This window comes from Ranitomeya imitator, chromosome 4 (assembly GCF_032444005.1).
Source record: "Ranitomeya imitator isolate aRanImi1 chromosome 4, aRanImi1.pri, whole genome shotgun sequence".
NCBI classification, from domain to species: domain Eukaryota; kingdom Metazoa; phylum Chordata; class Amphibia; order Anura; family Dendrobatidae; genus Ranitomeya; species Ranitomeya imitator.
Window position 1 is genome coordinate 487,194,712 of NC_091285.1, and position 23,409 is coordinate 487,218,120.

The 23,409-nt window shown below is 42.0% G+C and overlaps 1 protein-coding gene across 1 annotated transcript in view; it reads right to left on the reverse strand.

Annotated features, from left to right (window-relative positions):
• Positions 1 to 23,409, reverse strand: part of UNC13C (unc-13 homolog C) — a 1,145,854-nt gene that overhangs the window by 127,393 nt on the left and 995,052 nt on the right. Inside the window, exon 31 of the mRNA XM_069765967.1 lies at positions 10,240 to 10,387. Coding sequence (XP_069622068.1) covers positions 10,240 to 10,387 — 148 coding nt within the window. The remainder of the gene's footprint in view (positions 1 to 10,239; positions 10,388 to 23,409) is intronic.

Here is a 23,409-nt window from a genome sequence, read left to right on the forward strand (position 1 = left end):
TAGTAACCCGATGTTTACCCTGGTTACCAGCGTAAATGTAAAAAAAAACAAAAACAGCACATACTTATATTCCGGTGTCCGTCAGGTCCCTTGCCGTCTGCTTCCCGCACTGTGACTGCCGGCCGTAAAGTGAAAGCAGAGCAGAGCGGTGACGTCACCGCTGTGCTGTGCTTTCACTTTACGGCCGGCAGTCACAGTGCGGGAAGCAGACGGCAAGGGACCTGACGGACACCGGAATGTAAGTATGTGCTGTTTGTTTTTTTTTACGCTGGTAACCAGGGTAAACATCGGGTTACTAAGCGCGGTCCTGCGCTTAGTAACCCGATGTTTACCCTGGTTACCTGGGGACCTCGGCATCGTTGGTCGCTGGAGAGCTGTCTGTGTGACAGCTCCCCAGTGACCACACTACGATTTACCTACGATCACGGCCAGGTCGTATCGCTGGTCGTGATCGTAGGTAAATCGTATAGTGTGACGGTACCCTAAGGGGAGCTTAGCTGTCATTCAGTATGACATCGGTAGTGACTTCCCATCAGTACAGGAAGAGCTGCTTTGTTGACATGAGTTCAAATGAAGCAGCATAATCACTAGGGAAAACATTCCGTGACGCTCTAAATCACCGGGAAGAATGGCCAGGTAGTTACAAACCTACCTGCCTGTAAGTTCTCAGCCCCATGTAAAAAAAATACAGAAGTCCCAGATAACTCATTTAGATGATAAAATGTATACATCACTGCCTGTGACCTAAGTAGTCATGGACCTCTATTGCCTTTTCTGGCTGAGACAATTCTGTGATGTTACTGTATAAATGTAATTCTATGTATGTCTTTCAATTAACACAAGCTCAGAGCTATTCTATAACCTCATTATATATATTCTGTAGAACTGCTCAAAGTCTCCATTTAATCCCTGGCTAGATTATCCCTTCCCTGCAGTAAATTATACAGTGCTATATTTGAATACGCGTTGCACAGAGAAAACTGCATAAGGAACTGTGTCAGCACCTGCTCATGAAAAAAATGGCTTCCCCTAAGCTGTTGATAGTAACTTCTGCATTGCCAAAGAAGCCATTGTAAACACATTTCTAAGTGCTCTAATTGTATTTTACCTATAATTTTCCTGTTGGCTAGGTTTCCCACAAAAGTTTCAGGTTCATGGTAGCACCTGTGGTTTTGCGCAGCCTTGGTCACACAGTCTGTCTAAGATGTGTCAAGAAACCAAGCTCCCTACTGCAGTATAAAGAACCGGTAAGATACACGGCAGGTCTAAACTGCTCATTAATTTGCACAAAGGCAGTCCTGATGAGAAGCTGTCAATGTACAAAGCCAAAGCAATTCTGTTTAAGACCTTTCCAGGGAGCAGCCTGTGTTTTTTCCTATTAAAACCTCCTTTTCTACATCTTGACATTATGCTAATATTTTACATGAAAGCAGTAATTAAAGGTGCTTCTTGCAATATATAACACTGTGGATCTGATAATGACAGATGAAATGGTTTCTATTCTAGGAATGATTTTTTATTGTAGGTGCTGCGGAATGTGGTAAGATTTATTTAACAGTTAAGCACATTGTCAGTCATCAAAATTTGCAATTAGTGAAGATTTGGGGTTTTCTAATTGAAGAAGCCTTAGTTTTCTATCTAAATGATTAAGTTGAGTTGTCATTAATTTAATGAATCCGAAAAGTATAAGGTCTACAAAGTAATTTTTTATTTTACTGTCCGCCTCATGCTATAAGCAGGAATAAGTCAAGCAGATCGTTTTAACCTTAGTACTGGCATTAACACATTTATTGCTACTAATTATCCGTGGATGTGAAATCCTTAAAATATAATTGCCATTAGAAGGACTTTCACCTACTGGCTGGAGTTTAAATACATTTTTAGTTTATGAGTCTTGTAGTTCTAGCTGCAGAGATGTGGGTTTGGGTCGAATGTCATAGTGAATGGAATTTTAAGAATAACCTGGGAAAAATGTATTAAAGGGGTATTTCCATCTCCAATTCCTATCCCAATATGGATCAGATATAATAATAATAATAATAATAATAATAATGATAGCAAATACCTCCAATTAGAAATGGAGGATAGTTCTGTTGATAAGCTATGTCACTTACCCCATGTGCAGGGCATTGCAGTAGCTTAGGTATGGATTGACCACTCATATAGTGACAGTTAATTAGTAGTGATGAGCGAGTGTACTAGTTGCTCGGGTGTCCTCTGAGTATTTATAACTGCTCGGAGATTTAGTTTTCATCGCGGCAGCTGAATGATTTACAGCTACTAGCCTGCTTGATTACATGTGGGGATTCCCTAGCAACCAGGCAACCCCCACATGTACTCAGGCTGGGCACCGTTATACTGCTTACAATGATACTTTGGTTGATGAAATCCGTCTTGTGGTTGTTGTTTAATCTTTATTTTCAGTTTTGTGTAATGATATGCTCATGCTCCGGGGCGGCCTGTGGGGGGTTGGTGCATGTGGTGCTCTGCTTAGATATTCATAATACAGACTGCTGACAGGTCACTGATCCCTCACTGACCTGCCCCCTAGTTTACATAATGAATATCTGTACATACTGAAAGAAAAAAAAACACTTCTGCAGGCAGGTGCCGACAGTGGAGGAAATTCTGGAGGAGGAAATATTTTTTCTCCTCTAGCAAGGTGGCGCCTGCGCAATCCGACCTCTATATACACACCAATAGCTGCTATTGCGCAGGTGCGGCACGTGCTATTTTCAAATTGATTTTTTTTTTACTTGCTCAATAACATCAAGATCAGTTATTACTAGGACATGCTATTATGCTGCAGTGCACTTGCCTGTAGAAGGGTTTTTTGTAAATTCAGTATGTGCAGGTATTCATTATGCAAACTGGAGGGCTGGTCAGTGAGGTATCAGTGACCTGTCAGCAGTATTCAGTATGAATACCTAATCAGGGCACCACATGCACCAACGCCCCACACGCCGCCCCGAAGAATGAGCATATCATTAACTCAAAACTGAAAGTAAAGATTATATCACAACCACAAGACGGATTTCATCACCCAGGTATCAGTGTAATCAATATAATGCTGCTGACCTGACACGGTGTGTAGGTTGCTGTGCACAATCCTGCTGACAGGTTCCCTTTAAAGCTTGACAGAATGCCTGTGCTGGCATTCTGACAGGATCCAGAAGATTTTTACTCTCCCACCCACTCTTTTTGTTAATCGTTACTGTCGCATTGCTTTATTGAAGGGAGGTAACATTTAGCCATCTGGCTGTGTGATCTTGTATTTATTAACAAAGGACTGGTGGATCGACTTGAGTCAAGTAAGGACTGAGTCGTTAATGTTTTATGATAAAGTTATATTGTATTTATTTGGTTAATATTGAATGATATCCTTACTAAAGCACTGCAGCGTTAATTATCCAAACTGTTGTTGAGTTTTTTTAATTATTTTCTGATAATTAATTGTATTAAATTTATTATTGATTAAGGTTTATTAACTTGAACAGCCTTGTATTCCCATATATTTGATTGGATGTGCATTAAAGGGCTTGTCCGTTCCAAATCGAAAAGTCTGCAATCACTTTGTGTGACTGCAGACCTATGAATCCCCCCAGTGCATGTACTGTGTGCTGCGGGGATTTGTCAGTTTCACAGCTGGGACTGGAGGGTATGTATGAGTTATGTACATAGTTATATGTACACTTGTATTGAGCGAGGCAGCACTCCATCTAGTGATGCAACCATCCAGTGGGCATGGCTGACTGGAGGCCTCGGACTTGCTGCATATAAGTATGGAAGCGAGACCGCGCTCACTGGCCAGGAGGATGTATAACGTATACATACCCTCCGGTCCAGGGTCTGAAACCGGTTAATCCCTGCAGCGCACAATGCATGCGCTGAGGGGATTCATAAGTCTGCGGTGTAATATGCTGGTGTACATGTGCGCTGAGGCCATTAACAAATATAATATAGAATAAAAACATAATGAACACTTCAGTAAGAAAATGAATAGCAACACATGTTAAAAAAGCAGGATATCAAGTTGCCTTTTTTTAAAATAAAAACACGTGTAAAAGCTATTCTGCCACAACAAGGTGTACTCAATCAGGATGGTCCCCTGAGCTGTACACCTTTATCTACTCAGCTTTCATAGGCAGGTGTTAAACACCTAATGCTATGCCCCATCTATCATTAGGCACGTTGGCATATCATGAGGTACAGATAGAGACCATCCTGACTGGGTTCACTTTGTCACTATGGGATGGCTTTTACACTTTTTTTTACCCAAAAATGTCTAATAAGTGCACTATATATTTTTTTTCTATTTGTTGCTATGTATTTACTTAATGCAGTATTTCTACACATTATATTTTTATAACAAGATTATAAACAATAAATCTGTCAATAAGAAACTCCAATGAATTAATTATTCTGGTAGTGGCTCAAATAGATAAAAACATAATTCAGCAGAATAGCATTTAGGAAGAATTATCAAAGATCCTTATTCATCTTAACCTCTTCAGATCAGGGCAAAAAATAAATATGAAACCTGTTTTCTGACCCTTTGTAAGAAATCAAATAATCCATAATGGCACGTCAAGTTTCAGGGTTCTAGACAGTGTCAGGTTGTCATTACAGTTCAAGGACATTTCCTTCACAGACATAATCTCTGCAGCCAAATGCTGGTCGCTGCAATAATGTCATCACGTGCAGTCACAATGCAGCATAGGACAGGACCTCGGCACCAACGGCGTGGGAACGGCATCACATTAGACTAGTATTGTACGGTTTTCCTTCCTTTTTATATATTTGGTGCATCAGGACTATTTTAAGCTACATGTGGTATTCATAATCCACACTATATATCTAACCCTTATTTTATGACTAAGCATCAACCAAAATAATATAAATTACAGAAATTGGCCTCAGCCACATCAGAGGAATAACAATTTTTAAGAGCTAAGAAATGTAGTCAAAGATATACAGTATGAATGTCAGTGAAACGTTATAGTTGCAAGTCACATCAAATTTAAATATCTTCATCTCATAACTGATCATAAACCTGAAGTCCTTCTATATTACTACACGACAGGTATTCACTTCAGTAAGTATCACTATATACAACTGTGATGAAAATTATCAATAAAATCCTTGTGATTTACAATACCCTCAAATATGATTATCATTATTACTTTAATTTCTAGGTCTGAAAGCTTTTCAATGTTTTTGCCAATAATATTACATTATATAAAATAATTTGCATTTAGAAAAAATCATCCTTTGACGTGTAGAACAAAAACAAAAAGAAGTAATTCTTGTCATCACGGTAGAGTTGAAGAGTTTTCATCATAAATGGGTATTGTCAAAATTTACATTTTTTACATATTTTCTGTTATTGTTGACATGTTAACACTTCTCTTTTCTTTTGTTTATAGTTTGCTGCCTTGGCGACTGACCACCGCTGCTAGACAGTAGAACATGAGCAATGACCAGGATTGCTAGAACGTGCTATAACCTCCTACTCCTGGCCAGCTTCATTGCAGTACTTGCAAGAGAGACTGCAGTGTTGGTTGGTTTCTTAGCGTTAATATCTCAAGAATGGCTGTAAATTTTAATGAGTAGTAAATTCTAAAAGTGCTTGCTTTTTTTTCCAAGATAAGAATCATATGTGAAGATTGAGATATCCCTTTAGGATTTCCATTTCTGATGGATATGAATTAAATCCGCTTTTAACAAATGACAATTGACGCCAATCACCAGAATGATGGGGTAGAAGCCTCTTTCTTTGTTTAGCTATACAGTAGTCCTTTCCAGACATTGCACAGGGAATTGGTGCAGAGCTACAATTAAGTTAGCAATGACATATGGTAGTTTCTTACAAATGTGTGGATGTGCATGGAAAACCCCCTCAATAAACTGCCATGCTTAGTATCAGTGGGAGTTCAAGCATTTGTCCTTTACATAATTAGAATTTAATGACATATCAAAGCAATATTTTAGGACTTCTAATGGTGGGTTGTCTCACACATTATGATTATCAATACACAGAACAAACCAATAATATGAGATCTGTGGAAATCCGACACCCCTTACTCCCACCGATCAACTTACATCTGCTCTAGCAGCGGCCAGGTATAAGCAATGTATGGATAGAACAGCAAAGTACAAAGTACAGCAAACATTACATAGCGCGCAGTACTTGGTCAGCGGCCACTAAGCAATCTCCTGTTCTACCTTTAGTGAAATCTCTCAGTTTTCTTTTTAGCTTAATACTACGTAAAATACAATTGACTATAAGAAACATCACAATAAAGTTAAGGGGGTGGCCTAATACTTTATATTGATGATCCACCCTTGGTATAGGTCATTAATATCAGATCAGTGGGAATACAACGCCCGGCCTGTTGATCAGTTGTTCCTGGTGCTGGCGGCGACTCAAAGTGCTTAGTTGCAGAGCAGAAATACACAGCTTCGTCAACTGTATAGTGTCCCACCCACATCAATCTGAAATTGATGACCTATCATCAACATAAAGGACTGGACAACCTCTGAAAGTGTTACTGGACTGTAGAATTGGTGCTCCTTTTTTAGATATGGAGTAACGAACACTAATGAAGTACAGATATAGCATTTCTTAGATAAACGATCAACGTGGTCAGACATTTGTTCGGCATGGTGTTCGTTTGAGCATAATACAAAGTAAATGGGCAGCCACGCTATTAAAACTGCAAGGGTACACTCCAGTAACGGCGCAATGTGCCAAGCATGTCAACGTACAGCATCTGCATGTCCAGAAATCTATTGCTTTAATCATTGTAGTCGGGTTACACTTCACTGTCTAGGTTAGTTTCCACAAAAATGTACTGCACTTATATTACAAGTAACAAACTCCAGAAATGGTCCCTTAACTAAGAGGCTGTAAACATTTCCTCAGGCGCTGAAGTATTAACACATGGATTTTCTTGACAGGAGCAGCACTGGGTCAATGTAACAGATATAACAACATTGTACATTAATATCTAACAAATATCCTTTCAAAGTAAAAAAAATATTTAGACAAGTCCTGGGATTTGATGATAGTGACGCTCATGGAAACATATTGGAAAATTAAAGCTCTACTCTGGCATTTCAATCCACAAGAGACAAGCTTCCTCTGATAGGAGATTTGTCAAATGAAGATCCTATGTACAATGATTGATTTCATTGTTCCACATTTTTTATACTACTCTATATCAAGAATATATTTCAGTGGCAGAATCAATAGTTAAACCCCCCCTGAAGGGAAACATACCGTGTATATTTTTTGTCAGTTGCAGAATATATTGAGATCTTGATCTCATGTCTTCCATTCAGAAACAATAAAGGGACACGTTCACAGCTGCTTTGTTCACTTATTGCCTTTAACTCCGCTTTATTGGTGAGCGTTATATTAGTAGCATGTATAACAAATTGCTTCAATATTATTTCTATAAATGTATTTTTTTTAGCCAAATATGTGTTCTATTGTAATATACTTTATTCTACTTTTGAATGTTATCATGAAATCCAGGATAAATGCACCAAGAGCAGCGTCAATTTTATATGAAGCATTTTACTATATGACGGCCATGCTGCTTAATTCAGATTGAATACAAAAGCAGTAATATATAAACCATATCAAATACATATGAACCTAAAGTGAGAAGAATAAAATACTTCTTGGATAACTAATGGAAGGTAATTAGTTGTGTAAATCAAGAAAGATGCACTTAATAGGGAATTCTAGCCAAAGTCAATTTTGAAACTGTCATCTAGACATGTCAGTAAATGGTAATTAGTGCAAGCCCATATGTTCAGACCAGCACTGCTTTTCCAAATGAATGAGTTACTGGTTGATTTTCGTCAGTTCACATTTAGCTTGGTCTAGAGAAGAAAACAGTGTTTTCTGACTGTGTTGATATATGGCTATATATTTGTTGATATATATTGATATATGGCTTCTTTGTTGAATGATAGCGCTTTAACTTGCATTAACCCCTTTCTGCCAGCTGACGGAATAGTACGTCAGCTGGCAGATCCCCTGCTTTGAGGTGGGCTCCGGCGGTGAGCCCACCTCAAAGCCGCGACATGTCAGCTGTTTTGTACAGCTGACATGTGCGCGCAATGAGCGCGAGCGGAATCACGATCTGCCCACGCCCATTAACTAGTTAAATGCCGCCGTCAAGCGCTGACAGCGGCATTTAACTAGCGCTCCCGGCCGCACGGCCGGAAATGCTCTCACTGCTGACCCCCTTCACATGATCGGGGGTCAGCAGTGCATCGCCATAACAACCAGAGGTCTCCTTGAGACCTCTATGGTTGTTGATGGCCGATTGCTTTGAGCGCCACCCTGTGGTCGGCGTTCAAAGCAACCCTGCATTTCTGCTACATAGAGGTGATCTGTACTTCACCTCTATGTAGCAGAGCCGATCGAGTTATGCATGCTTCTAGCCTCCCATGGAGGCTATTGAAGCATGCCAAAATTTAAAAACAAAAGTGATTAAAAATATAAAAAAAATAAAAAATATATAAAAGTTCAAATCACCCCCCTTTCGCCCCAATCAAAATAAAACAATTAAAAAAAAATCAAACATACACATATTTGGTATCGCTGTGTTCAGAATCGCCCGATCTATCAATAAAAACAAAGGATTAACCTGACCGCTAAATGACGTAGCGAGAAAAAAAATCAAAACGCCAAAATTACGTTTTTTTGGTCGCCGCAACATTGCATTAAAATGCAATAACGGGCGATCAAAGGAACGTATCTACAGAAAAATGGTATCATTAAAAACGCCAGCTCGGCACGCAAAAAATAAGCCCTCACCTGACCCCAGATCATGAAAATTGGAGACGCTACGGGTATCGGAAAATCGCGCATTTTTTTTTTTTTTTAGCAAAATTTGGAATTTTTTTTCACAACTTAGATAAAAAATAACCGAGACATGTTAGGTGTCTATGAACTTGTAATGAACTGGAGATTCATAATGGCAGGTTAGTTTTAGCATTTAGTGAACCTAGCAAAAAAGCCAAACAAAAAACAAGTGTGAGATTGCACTTTTTTTGCAATTTCATCACACTTGGATTTTTTTTCCCGTTTTCTGTTACATGGCATGGTAAAATCAATGGTATCATTCAAAAGTACATCTCGTCCCGCAAAAATTAAGCCCTCACATGGCCATATTGACAGAAAAACAAAAAAAGTTATGGCTCTGGGAAGAAGGGGAGCAAAAAACGAAAATGAAAAAGCGGAAAAAGCTCCGGGGGTGAAGGGGTTAATGGATCCTATGAGGTGATTTGTACAATCATATCATACAGATTTTAAATGCAGTGCCTCCTTAGATCACAAGCATCTAATACACACTGTAAGTCTAGTCCCTCGTGAACATGGCTTTCTCCAGAATCTCTGAATCTTTTGATGACGTTATGTGCTGTAGATAGTGGGATATTCAAAGTCTTTGCAATTTTACGTTGAGAAACATTTTTTTTCTGAAATTGTCCCAAAATTGATAAACACCGTTGTTCACACATTTCTGAACCTCTGACCAACTTTGCTTCTGAGAGACTCTGCCTTTCTAACATGCTCTTTTTATACAGTCCTGTGATTAAGTTGAAAATTGACCTTCTAAGCCGTTTTCCATTAGTACCACTTATTTTTCTAGTCTTTTCTTAACCCATCCCAATATTTTTTGAAGTGTTTTGCTGCCATACATTTTAAAATGGTTTAATTTTTTCAAATAAAATGTCTAACTTTCACCTTGATATGACTTCTATGTTCTGTTGTGAATAAAATATGGCTCCAATAGATTTTTCGACCATTATATTCTTGTTTTCTTTACAATTTACAGAGTCATACATTTTTTTTGGGGGGGAATTGGGACTGTATAGTGGAAGTAAGGGTAACTGAGATGGGAATATAGCTTTTGCAGCAGCTAAAGTATCTTATTGATTTAACAATATCCTTGTCTCATTTCTAGCTGTAGCAACTGCTTAATTTTTGGGAAACCATTTTTAGGTATTCCTGGAGACAAAGACAATAAAACGCGTTCAGCCCAGAATGGAGATGAGAAAAGTTCTGCCCATTCATTAATGACAATATCAATGATTCACTGACTGCTTAATGAAAATAACAAGTTGAGAACTGCTTTAAACACTGCTGTTTATCACCATGTTTTCACTAGATGCTACAGATTTAAATTATTAATTAGAAAATAAATGAACCACAATTACCTTGAGATGTCTGCGTTTCTATAAATTTTTTTATCAAAGCATCAGTAGTTTGAGTGTAGAGGCTGAGGGCATATTTCAGTGATTGTAGATCTTGGCTCTTCTCCAGGAAATTCTTCTTTAACCCACTTCCCCCAGCATGAAAGTATTGCTACAGTACAAAAAAAAAATAGCTGATATTGGCACTGCAAGATATCTATCTTTTAGAAAAGTAATTTATCGACTAATAAATAGTTACACAAGTAATGTAATCTTAGAAGGGTTTCCCATAACAAGGGTTATCAACATAAGATTGGTGGCAGTCTGACATCCGTCACTGCCACAGATTGGCTGTGGCAAAAGATAAATGTAGCAGCGCACAGACCTGAGCACCAGAGCTCCATACACTGTTAAGTGGCCACTACTGGCTTGCTTAATAAGTTAAAGAGAACCTGTCATTTGATACATGCTGATAAAACTGTAGGCAGCATATATCAGCCCCTGGCTGTGTGATCACAGCCATGTATGTTTTATTGTGAAACGCTGCTGCATTTCAGAGAAAAACATATTTTTCATCAGCGCCTGAGACCTAGCCGCACAAGTGACTAGTCGTAGAGGCGTACAGCTGACACTGACTGACAAGCCTTGGTCTTTACGTGCACGTATCCTTGGAGGTGATAAAAAGTATGTTTGTCTCTGAAACGCTGCAGTGTTTCAGAGACAAATATACATGGCTGAGACCACTCAGTCAGTGGCTGATACATGCTGCCCTAAAGACATATATCAGCTACCAGGTTCCCTTTAACATCCTGAAAGAAATGTCATCGTCAAGCCAATACATTTAAGACATAATTTATAGAGTACGGTAAAAGGGCCACAAGTGCACAAATTGAAATGTAAAATAGATGTACCTCTCAATTATAGACATCAAGACGGTTCAGAAGAAAAAAATAATGCACCACATAGGGGGATATTATGTGCTAAAAAAGATAGGTAAACATGTCTGAATGCTCCACTTTATAACTTGTTCGTGTTATGTCAAAACTTCTATTTGAACTTAAATGATTCCGTTCAAGCAGCAGTTCTTCCAAGGTATTTGCCACAGTATTCAAAGTTCCCACTATGAGTACAATCGAGGAATTATTCACAATGGACAAATAAAAGACCTACAAAACTCCAGGACCAGCGTTTGGATAGTGAAAAGAATTAAATTGTCTCAGTTTGAGGAAAATCCCCAGAAAGATCACTTTGTAGTAGGGTTTGATTAAATAAATACTCTCATTAATTTTTTTGTCATTAAATTTGTGCATATACAAGAGTCATTGTCCCAGTTTACAGGGGAGGGGGAAGCAGTGGGTCACAGGAGGCAGGAGCCGGAGACTGCAGCTAAAACCTGTGCCTACTGCTATAGATAAATGAATATTCAGTGCACTGGCAATGAATATTTATTTCTCTTATAGCACACACAGTTGCATCCGCAGTCGCCGGCTTACAGTATAAAAAAAGAAAAACATCTTAGGCTGGTTTCACATTGGCGTTTTTTCGGGTGCGTTTTTGCGGTAAAAAATGCAAAAAAACGCATGGTGAAAAAACGCATGTAAACGCGTGTAAACGCTGCGGTTTTTTGACGCATGCGTTTTTGCATGTGGTGAAAAAAACGCGGAGTTTTACCGCGTTTACATGCGTTTTTTCATGCGTTTGCGTTTTTTAAACGCATGCAGAAAAATGTGTGACAACTGCCAATCATCAAAATAAAGTAAAAAACCCACTATAAACAGAAATAGTTAGGGTTAGGGTTAGGGTTAGGGGTAGGGTTAGGGGTAGGGATCATAACCCTAACCCTAAAGGGATCCTACCCCTAACCCTACCCCTAACCCTAACCCTACCCCTAACCCTAACCCTAAGGTATCCTAACCCTAACCCTACCCCTAACCCTACCCCTAACCCTACCCCTAACCCTAAGGGATCCTACCCCTAACCCTACCCCTAACCCTAACCCTACCCCTAACCCTAAGGGATCCTAACCCTACCCCTAACCCTAACCCTACCTCTAACCCTAACCCTACCCCTAACCCTAACCATAAGGGATCCTAACCCTAACCCTACCCCTAACCCTACCCCTAACCCTAACCATAAAGGGATTAGAGTTAGGGTTAGGATCCCTTAGGGTTAGGGTTAGGGTTAGGGTTAGGGGTAGGGTTAGGGTTAGGGGTAGGGTTAGGGGTAGGGTTAGGGTTAGGATCCCTTAGGGTTAGGGGTAGGGTTAGGGGTAGGGTTAGGGGTAGGGTTAGGTTCCCTTTATCACCTTTATGCTGGGGGGTGGCATATCAGTGTGTTTTCTGGTTTTTTAATAAAAAAACGCATGCGTTTTTTACCGCAAAAAACGCATGCACCAAAAAACGCATGCGTCCCCATTGACTCCAATGTATTTTTTGACCCAAAAAAAACGCATGAAAACGCATGCGTTTTTTTTTGGTCCAAAAAACGCTTCTAAAAATACTACAAGTAGCATTTCAGAAAATGAACGCATGCAGTAAAAAAACGCATGCGTCCAAAAACGCGACCAAACGCGTACACAAAAAAACGCATGCGTTTTCAATGTTAAAGATAGGGGAAAAAAACGCATGCGTTTTTTTGAAAAAAAACGCTGCAGACAAAAACGCAAGTGTGAAACCACCCTTAATTATCTTCCCTGTGCACCCTCGCAGCATCTCGATCTGGCCTCCAGCAGCTCCTGCGGCCGGGCAATCACATGTCACCGCTCGTTAAGGGAATGAATATTCATTCCACTCCATGCCTAAGGGAGTGGAGGTGAATATTAATTATCTGTCATCACCCATTCCCTGCAGACTGTGAGCCCTCGCGGGCAGGGTCCTCCCTCCTTATGTACCCATGTGCCTTGTTATTTGCTCATGTTTAACGTATTTGTCTATATTTGCCCGTATTCACATGTAAAGCGCCATGGAATAAATGGCGCTATAAAAATGTATAATAATAATAATAATCTTAATGAGTGGTGACAAGTGATCGCCTGGCCGCAGGAGCTGCCGGAAGCCGGAATAAGATGCTGCGAGGGCGGTCAGGGAAGATAAGTAGGATGTTGGCTTTTTTATGCTTTTCTCATGGAGGCATACATACAAGGATGGGGATAAGGAGCCATGCAGACAAGGATGGCGATAAGAAGTCATGCATTCAAGGATGGGAATAAGGAGCCATGCATACAGGAATGGGAATAAGGAGCCATGCATACAAGGATGGAAATAAGGAGCCATGCATACAAAGATGGGAATAAGGAGACATGCATACACGGATGGGGATGATGAACCATGCATACCAGAATAGGTATTAGGGGACAATGCATATACTCGAGTCAATAAGTTTTCCCAGTTTTTCAAGGCAAAATTAGTTGCCTCGGCTTGTATTCGGGTCAACTTATACACGAGTATATACGGTATACAGATTTAATTAAAAATATTAATAGGGGAGCTGTTGTGAATTCTGTTGTCGAGCTCCCTCCTGTGGTCGTGAATGGTACTTCGGTGAGTTCTGTCCGTGGGCTCCCTCTGGTGGCTGTGAGTGGAGCTGCTGCTTCTGAGGTTCCTTACACAGGTGACGTGGTTTATCCTTGGGTTGGCTGCTCTATTTAACTCCACTTAGATCGTTACTCCATGCCAGCTGTCAATGTTTCTGCATTGGTTTAGTTCGCTCATGGATCTTTCTGGTGACCTGTCTACTCCAGCAAAAGCTAAGTTCCTGATAGTATCTAATTCGTTCATTGTTTTCTTGTCCAGCTGGATATCATGATTTTGTCTTGCTAGCTGGAAGCTCTGGGATGCAGAGTGGCATCTCCGCACCGTTAGTCGGTGCGGAGGTCTTTTTGCACACTCTGCGTGGTCTTTTGTAGTTTTTTGTGCTGATCGCAAAGCTACCTTTCCTATCCTCTATTTAGTAAGTCTGGCCTCCGTTTGCTGAAACCTGTTTCATTTCTGCGTTTGTGACTTTCATCTTGACTCACAGTCAATATATATGGGGGGCTGCCTTTTCCTTTGGGGAATTTCTCTGAGGCAAGGAAGGCTTTATTTTCTATCTCTAGGGCTAGCTAGCTCTTAGGCTGTGACGAGGCGCCTAGGGAGCATCAGGAGCGCTCCACGGCTATTTCTAGTGTGTGTGATAGGATTAGGGATTGCGGTCAGCAGAGCTCCCACATCCCAGAGCTTGTCCTGCGTGAGTTTTAACTATCAGGTCATTCCGGGTGCTCCTAACCACCAGGTCATAACAGTACAGCTGGCCCAAAGTATTAATGCATCTCAATAGAGGGATAAGAGAAGTTCTGATACCATTTTTTTTTCTTTGCACTGTGTTTTGTCTTTCTTTTCCCCTAAACCTTTGGGTGGTTCAGGACACAGGTGTAGATATGGACATTCAAGGTCTGTCCTCTTGTGTGGATCATCTCACTGCAAGGGTACAAAACATTCAAGATTTTGTGGTTCAGAATCCGATGTTAGAGCCTAGAATTCCTACTCCTGATTTATTTTCTGGGAATAGATCTAAGTTTCTGAATTTCAAAAATAATTGTAAACTGTTTCTAGCTTTGAAACCCCGCTCCTCTGGTGACCCCGCTCAACAAGTAAAGATCATTATTTCTTTGTTGCGTGGTGACCCTCAAGACTGGGCATTTTCCCTTGCGTCAGGAGATCCTGCATTGCAAGATGTTGATGCGTTTTTTCTGGCGCTTGGATTGCTTTATGATGAACCAAATTCCGTGGATCAGGCAGAGAAAATCTTGCTGGCATTGTGTCAGGGTCAGGATGAAGCGGAGGTGTACTGTCAGAAGTTTAGAAAGTGGTCAGTGCTTACTGAGTGGAATGAATGTGCCCTGGAGGCAATTTTCAGAAAGGGTCTTTCTGAAGCCCTTAAGGATGTCATGGTGGGATTTCCCACGCCTGCTGGTCTGAATGAGTCTATGTCCTTGGCCATTCAGATCGATCGGCGCTTGCGTGAGCGCAAAGCTGTGCACCATTTGGCGGTGTTCTCTGAGAATAGGCCTGAGCCTATGCAGTGTGATAGGACTTTGACCAGAGCTGAACGGCAAGAACACAGACGTCGGAATGGACTGTGTTTTTACTGTGGTGAATCCACTCATGCTATCTCCGATTGTCCTAAGCGCACTAAGCGGTTCGCTAGGTCTGCCACCATTGGTACGGTACAGTCTAAATTTCTTTTGTCCGTAACTCTGATTTGCTCTCTGTCGTCCTATTCTGTTATGGCATTTGTGGATTCAGGCGCTGCCCTGAATTTGATGGACTTGGAGTTTGCCAGGCGCTGTGGTTTTTCCTTGGAGCCCTTGCAGTATCCTATTCCATTGAGAGGAATTGATGCTACGCCTTTGGCCAAGAATAAACCTCAATACTGGATGCAATTGACCATGTGCATGGCTCCTGCACATCAGGAGGATATTCGTTTTTTGGTGTTGCATAATCTGCATGATGTGGTCGTTTTGGGGTTGCCATGGCTACAGGTCCATAATCCAGAGTTGGATTGGAAATCTATGTCTGTGTCCGGCTGGGGTTGTCAAGGGGTACATGGTGATGTTCCATTGTTGTCAATTTCGCCTTCCTCTCCTTCTGAAGTCCCTGAGTTTTTATCAGATTACCGGGATGTATTTGAGGAGCCCAAATCCGGTGCCCTACCTCCTCATAGGGATTGCGATTGTTCTATTAATTTGATTCCCGGTAGTAAGTTTCCTAAAGGCCGACTGTTTAATTTATCTGTGCCAGAGCACGCTGCTATGCGGAGTTATATAAAGGAATCCTTGGAGAAGGGTCATATTCGCCCGTCGTCGTCACTATTGGGAGCAGGGTTCTTTTTTGTGGCCAAGAAGGATGGCTCTTTAAGACCTTGTATTGATTACTGCCTTCTTAATAAGATCACAGTCAAATTTTAGTATCCTTTGCCGCTGATGTCTGATCTGTTTGCTCGGATTAAGGGGGCTAGTTGGTTCACCAAGATAGATCTTCGAGGGGCGTATAATCTGGTGCGAATTAAACAGGGCGATGAATGGAAAACAGCATTTAATACACCCGAGGGCCATTTTGAGTACCTGGTTATGCCATTTGGGCTTTCTAATGCTCCATCTATGTTTCAGTCCTTTATGCATGACATCTTCCGAGAGTACCTGGATAGATTCATGATTGTATATTTGGATGACATTTTGGTCTTTTCGGATGATTGGGAGTCTCATGTGAAGCAGGTCAGAATGGTGTTTCAGGTCCTTCGTGCAAATTCCTTGTATGTGAAGGGGTCTAAGTGTCTCTTTGGAGTTCAGAAGGTTTCATTTTTGGGTTTCATTTTTTCCCCTTCTACTATCAAGATGGACCCTGTTGAGGTCCAGGCCATTTATGATTGGACTCAGCCGACATCTGTGAAGAGCCTACAGAAGTTCCTGGGCTTTGCTCATTTTTACCGTCGCTTCATCGCTAATTTTTCTAGTGTTGCTAAACCGTTGACTGATTTGACCAAGAAAGGTGCTGAAGTGGTCAATTGGTCCTCTGCGGCTGTAGAGGCTTTTCAGGAGTTGAAGCGTCGTTTTTCTTCTGCCCGTGCTGTGCCAGCCAGATGTTTCGCTCCCGTTTCAGATCGAGGTTGATGCTTCTGAGATTGGAGCAGGGGCTGTTTTGTCGCAAAGAAGTTCTGATGGCTCGGTGATGAAACCATGTGCCTTCTTTTCTAGAAAATTCTCGCCTGCTGAGCGCAATTATGATGTTGGCAATCGAGAGTTGTTGGCCATGAAGTGGGCATTCGAGGAGTGGTGACATTGGCTTGAAGGAGCTAAACATCGCGTGTTGGTCTTGACGGATCACAAGAATTTGATTTATCTCGAGTCTGCCAAACGGTTGAATCCAAGACAGGCTCGATGGTCGCTCTTTTTCTCCCGTTTTGATTTTGTGGTTTCATACCTTCCGGGATCTAAGAATGTCAAGGCTGATGCCCTGTCAAGGAGTTTTGTGCCTGACTCTCCGGGTGTTCCAGAGCCGGCGGGTATTCTCAAAGAGGGGGTAATTTTGTCTGCCATCTCCTGTTGTGAATTCTGTGGCAGAGCTCCCTCCTGTGGTCACAAGTGGTACTTCTGCTGATTCTCTCTGTGAGCTTCCGTTGGTGGAGGGAAGTGGTACTGCGGCTTCTGAGTTTCCTCCCTCAGGTGATGTGGTGAGGTCGTTAGGTGCTGCTCTACTTAACTCCACCTAGTGCTTTGATCCTGGCTTCCTGTCAATGTTCCAGTATTGGACTTGTTTTCCTCCTGGATCGTTCCTGTGGCCTGCTGCTCTGCATAGCTAAGTTTTCCTTTGCTATTTTGTTTGTTTTTTTTCTGTCCAGCTTTTCTATTTGTTTGCTGGAAGCTCTGGGACGCAGAGGGTGTACCTCCGTGCCGTTAGTTCGGTACGGAGGGTCTTTTTGCCCCCTTTGCGTGGTTTTTAGGGTTTTGTGTTGACCGCAAAGTTACCTTTCCTATCCTCGCTCTGTTCAGAAAGTCGGGCCTCACTTTGCTAAATCTATTTCATCTCTACCTTTGTCTTTTCATCTTAACCCCTTAATGACCACCAATACGTCTTTTAACTGACCTGAGATATAAGAGAATAGTATCCCCATACAGGTGACAATCCAGCATCTGTCAGTTTTACACTATAGCTGACAACTTGCTGTACCAGCCACGATCAGTATTTGCACCATCTAAATCTGTTTAACCCCTTAGATGCTGCTGTCAATAGTGACTACATCATTATAAATGGTTAACAGAGCGTGGGGGCTTCTTCTTTGTCCCAATTGGTACCCTCATATCATGATTTTGTTGTCCTGATGTTTGCGATGGCAATTCATGGCCAAATAGCGGCCTTAGAGTCTGACGGCTGTAGTAATCTGTTTAGAAGTTAGAGACATTTAGGTGGTAAAAATACACATTTTCATTTCTGTCATACCACATTGCATTAATTCCTGTAAAGCACCTGAAGGGTTAATAAACTACCTGACCGCAGTTTTTGATATGTCAGGGGGTGATGTTTTTAAAATGGTATCACGTTTGGGGGTTTCCCAATATATGGGACCCCTAAAGTCACTTCAAACATGGATAAGTCCCTAAAAAAATAAATTTTGTAAATTTCTTTGAAAAAATGAAAAATTGCTGCTACATTTTTAAACCTCCTAAACTGCTAACAAAATAAAATAATATTTTACAAATGGTCCTGATGTAAAGCAGACATGTGGGAAATGTTATTTATTAATGGTTTGCTGTGGTGTGACCATCTGGATTAAAGGGATAATCATTCAAATTTAGAAAATTGCTAATTTTTTAACATTTTTCTCAAATTTTTGATATTTTTTATAAATAAACAAAAAAAAATGTTGAACAAAATTTACCATTATCATAAAGTATAATGTGTCACAAAAAAACAATCTCAAAATCACTGGGATTTGTTGAAGCGTTGCAGAGTTATTACCACATAAAGTGACACTGGTCAGATTTCAAAAATTTGGCTCGGTCACTAAGGGGTTAACTCACAGTCATTATATGTGGGGGGCTGCCTTTTTCTTTGGGGTATTTCTCTGAGACAAGGTAGGCTTATTTTCTATCTTCAGGCTAGCTAGTTTCTCAGGCTGTGCCGAGTTGCATAGGGAGCGTTAGGCGCAATCCACGGCTGCCTCTAGTGTTTGTTGGAGAGGATCAGGGATTGCGGTCAACAGAGTTCCCACGTCTCAGAGCTCGTTCTATGTTTTTGGGTTATTGTCAGATCACTGTATGTGCTCTGACCTCTATGTCCACTGTGGTACTGAATTGCCTATCATAACAGTACAGGAAGCCCAAAAGTACTAATGATTCTCAATAGAGGGAAAACAGAAGTTCTGAGACCATTTTTTTTTCTCTGCACTGTGTTTTGCCTTTTTTTCCCCCTAGACATTTGGGTGGTTCAGGACACAGGTGTAGCAATGGACATTAGAAGTCTGTCTTCATGTGTGGATCAGCTCTCGGCAAGAGTACAAAAGATTCAAGACACTATTGATCAGAAATCTATGTTAGAACCAAGAATTCCTATTCCTGATTTGTTTTTTGGAGATAGAACTAAGTTTCTGAGTTTCAAAAATAATTGTAAACTATTTCTGGCCTTGAAAGCTCGCTCCTCTGGTGATCCAGTTCAACAGGTTTTGATCATTATTTCTTTTTTGCGTGGCGACCCTCAAGACTGGGCATTTTCTCTTGCGCCAGGAGATCCTGCATTAAGTAATATCGATGCGTTTTTCCTGGCACTCGGATTGCTGTACGACGAACCTAATTCAGTGGATCAGGCAGAAAAAAATTTGCTGGCTCTTTGTCAGGGTCAGGATGAGATAGAGTTATATTGTCAGAAATTTAGAAAGTGGTCCGTGCTCACTCTATGGAATGAATCTGCGCTGGCAGCTATGTTCAGAAAGGGTCTCTCTGAAGCCCTTAAGGATGTCATGGTGGGATTTCCTATGCCTGCTGGTTTGAATGAGTCTATGTCTTTGGCCATTCAGATTGGTCGACGCTTGCGTGAGCGTAAATCTGTGCACCATTTGGCGGTATTACCTGAGCTTAAACCTGAGCCTATGCAGTGCGATAGGACTTTGACCAGAGTTGAACGGCAAGAACACAGACGTCTGAATGGGCTGTGTTTCTATTGTGGTGATTCCACTCATGCTATCTCTGATTGTCCTAAGCGCACTAAGCGGTTCGCTAGGTCTGCCACCATTGGTACGGTACAGTCAAAATTTCTTCTGTCCGTTACCTTGATCTGCTCTTTGTCATCGTATTCTGTCATGGCATTTGTGGATTCAGGCGCTGCCCTGAACTTGATGGACTTGGAGTATGCTAAGCGTTGTGGGTTTTTCTTGGAGCCCTTGCAGTGTCCTATTCCATTGAGAGGAATTGATGCTACGCCTTTGGCCAAGAATAAGCCTCAGTACTGGACCCAGCTGACCATGTGCATGGCTCCTGCACATCAGGTGGTTATTCGCTTTCTGGTGTTGCATAATCTGCATGATGTGGTTGTGTTGGGGTTGCCATGGCTACAAGTCCATAATCCAGTATTAGATTGGAAATCCATGTCGGTGTCCAGCTGGGGTTGTCAGGGGGTACATGGTGATGTTCCATTTCTGTCAATTTCGTCATTTACCCCTTCTGAGGTTCCAGAGTTCTTGTCTGATTACCGGGATGTATTTGATGAGCCCAAGTCCGATGCCCTACCTCCGCATAGGGATTGTGATTGTGCTATCAATTTGATTCCTGGTAGTAAGTTCCCAAAAGGCCGATTGTTTAATTTATCTGTGCCTGAGCACGCCGCTATGTGCAGTTATGTGAAGGAGTCCCTGGAGAAGGGGCATATTCGCCCGTCATCGTCGCCATTAGGAGCAGGGTTCTTTTTTGTAGCCAAGAAGGATGGTTCGCTGAGACCTTGTATAGATTACCGCCTTCTAAATAAGATCACGGTTAAATTTCAGTACCCCTTGCCGTTGTTATCTGATTTGTTTGCTCGGATTAAGGGGGCTAGTTGGTTCACCAAGATAGATCTTCGTGGTGCGTATAATCTTGTGCGAATTAAGCGAGGCGATGAATGGAAAACTGCATTTAATACGCCCGAGGGTCATTTTGAGTATCTTGTAATGCCATTCGGACTTGCCAATGCTCCATCAGTGTTTCAGTCCTTTATGCATGACATCTTCCGAGAGTACCTGGATAAATTCCTGATTGTGTACTTGGATGACATTTTGATCTTCTCGGATGATTGGGAGTCTCATGTGAAGCAGGTCAGAACGGTTTTTCAGGTCCTGCGTGCTAATTCTTTGTTTGTGAAGGGATCAAAGTGTCTCTTTGGTGTGCAGAAGGTTTCATTTTTGGGGTTCATCTTTTCCCCTTCTACTATCGAGATGGATCCTGTTAAGGTCCAAGCCATCCATGATTGGACTCAGCCGACATCTCTGAAAAGTCTGCAAAAGTTCCTGTGCTTTGCTAATTTTTATCGTCGCTTCATCTGCAATTTTTCTAGTATTGCTAAACCATTGACCGATTTGACCAAGAAGGGTGCTGATGTGGTCAATTGGTCTTCTGCTGCTGTGGAAGCTTTTCAAGAGTTGAAGCGTCGCTTTTCTTCTGCCCCTGTGTTGTGTCAACCAGATGTTTTGCTTCCGTTCCAGGTCGAGGTTGATGCTTCTGAGATTGGAGCAGGGGCTGTTTTGTCGCAGAGAGGTTCTGATTGCTCAGTGATGAAACCGTGCGCCTTCTTTTCCAGGAAGTTTTCGCCTGCTGAGCGAAATTATGATGTGGGCAACCGAGAGTTGCTGGCCATGAAGTGGGCATTCAAGGAGTGGCGTCATTGGCTTGAAGGAGCTAAGCATCGCGTGGTGGTATTGACTGATCATAAGAACTTGACTTATCTCGAGTCTGCCAAGCGGTTGAATCCTAGACAGGCTCGTTGGTCGCTGTTTTTTGCCCGTTTTGACTTTGTGATTTCGTACCTTCCGGGCTCTAAAAATGTGAAGGCGGATGCTCTGTCTAAGAGTTCTGTGCCCGACTCTCCGGGTTTGTCTGAGCCGGCGGGTATCCTCAAGGAAGGAGTAATTGTGTCTGCCATCTCCCCTGATTTGCGGCGAGTGCTGCAAAAATTTCAGGCTAATAAACCTGATCGTTGTCCAGCGGAGAAACGGTTTGTCCCTGATTGGTGGACGAATAAAGTTATCTCTGAGGTTCATTGTTCGGTCTTGGCTGGTCATCCTGGAATCTTTGGTACCAGAGAGTTAGTGGCTAGACCCTTTTGGTGGCCATCTCTGTCGCGGGATGTGCGTACTTTTGTACAGTCCTGTGGGATTTGTGCTCGGGCTAAGCCCTGCTGTTCTCGTGCCAGTGGGTTGCTTTTGCCCTTGCCGGTCCCGAAGAGGCCTTGGACACATATCTCTATGGATTTTATTTCATATCTCCCCGTCTCTCAAAAGATGTCAGTCATTTGGGTGGTCTGTGATCGCTTCTCTAAGATGGTCCATTTAGTACCCTTGTCTAAATTGCCTTCCTCCTCTGATTTGGTGCCATTGTTCTTCCAGCATGTGGTTCGTTTACATGGCATTCCAGAGAATATCGTTTCTGACAGAGGTTCACAGGTTGTTTCGAGGTTTTGGCGAGCTTTTTGTGGTAGGATGGGCATTGACTTGTCTTTTTCCTCGGCTTTCCATCCTCAGACTAATGGCCAGACCGAACGAACCAATCAGACCTTGGAAACATATCTGAGATGTTTTGTTTCTGCTGATCAGGATGACTGGGTGTCCTTTTTGCCTTTGGCTGAGTTCGCCCTTAATAATCGGGCCAGCTCGGCTACCTTGGTTTCGCCATTTTTCTGCAACTCTGGGTTCCATCCTCGTTTCTCGTCAGGACAGGTTGAGTCTTCGAACTGTCCTGGTGTGGATACTGTGGTGGACAGGTTGCAGCAGATTTGGACTCATGTAGTGGACAATTTGACCTTGTCCTAGGAGAAGGCTCAACGTTTTGCTAATCGCAGACGCTGTGTGGGTCCCCGACTTCGTGTTGGGGATCTGGTTTGGTTATCTTCTCGTCATATTCCTATGAAGGTTTCCTCTCCTAAGTTTAAACCTCGTTTCATTGGTCCGTATAGGATTTCTGAGGTTCTTAATTCTGTGTCTTTTCGTCTGACCCTTCCAGATTCTTTTTCCATACATAACGTATTCCATAGGTCATTGTTGCGGAGATACGTGGCACCTATGGTTCCATCTGTTGACCCTCCTGCCCCGGTTTTGGTGGAAGGGGAGTTGGAGTATATTGTGGAGAAAATTTTGGATTCTCGTGTTTCAAGACGGAAACTCCAGTATCTGGTTAAGTGGAAGGGTTATGCTCAGGAAGATAATTCCTGGGTCTTTGCCTCTGATGTCCATGCTCCCGATCTTGTTCGTGCCTTTCATGTGGCTCATCCTGGTCGGCCTGGGGGCTCTGGTGAGGGTTCGGTGACCCCTCCTCAAGGGGGGGGTACTGTTGTGAATTCTGTGGCAGAGCTCCCTCCTGTGGTCACAAGTGGTACTTCTGCTGATTCTCTCTGTGAGCTTCCGTTGGTGGAGGGAAGTGGTACTGCGGCTTCTGAGTTTCCTCCCTCAGGTGATGTGGTGAGGTCGTTAGGTGCTGCTCTA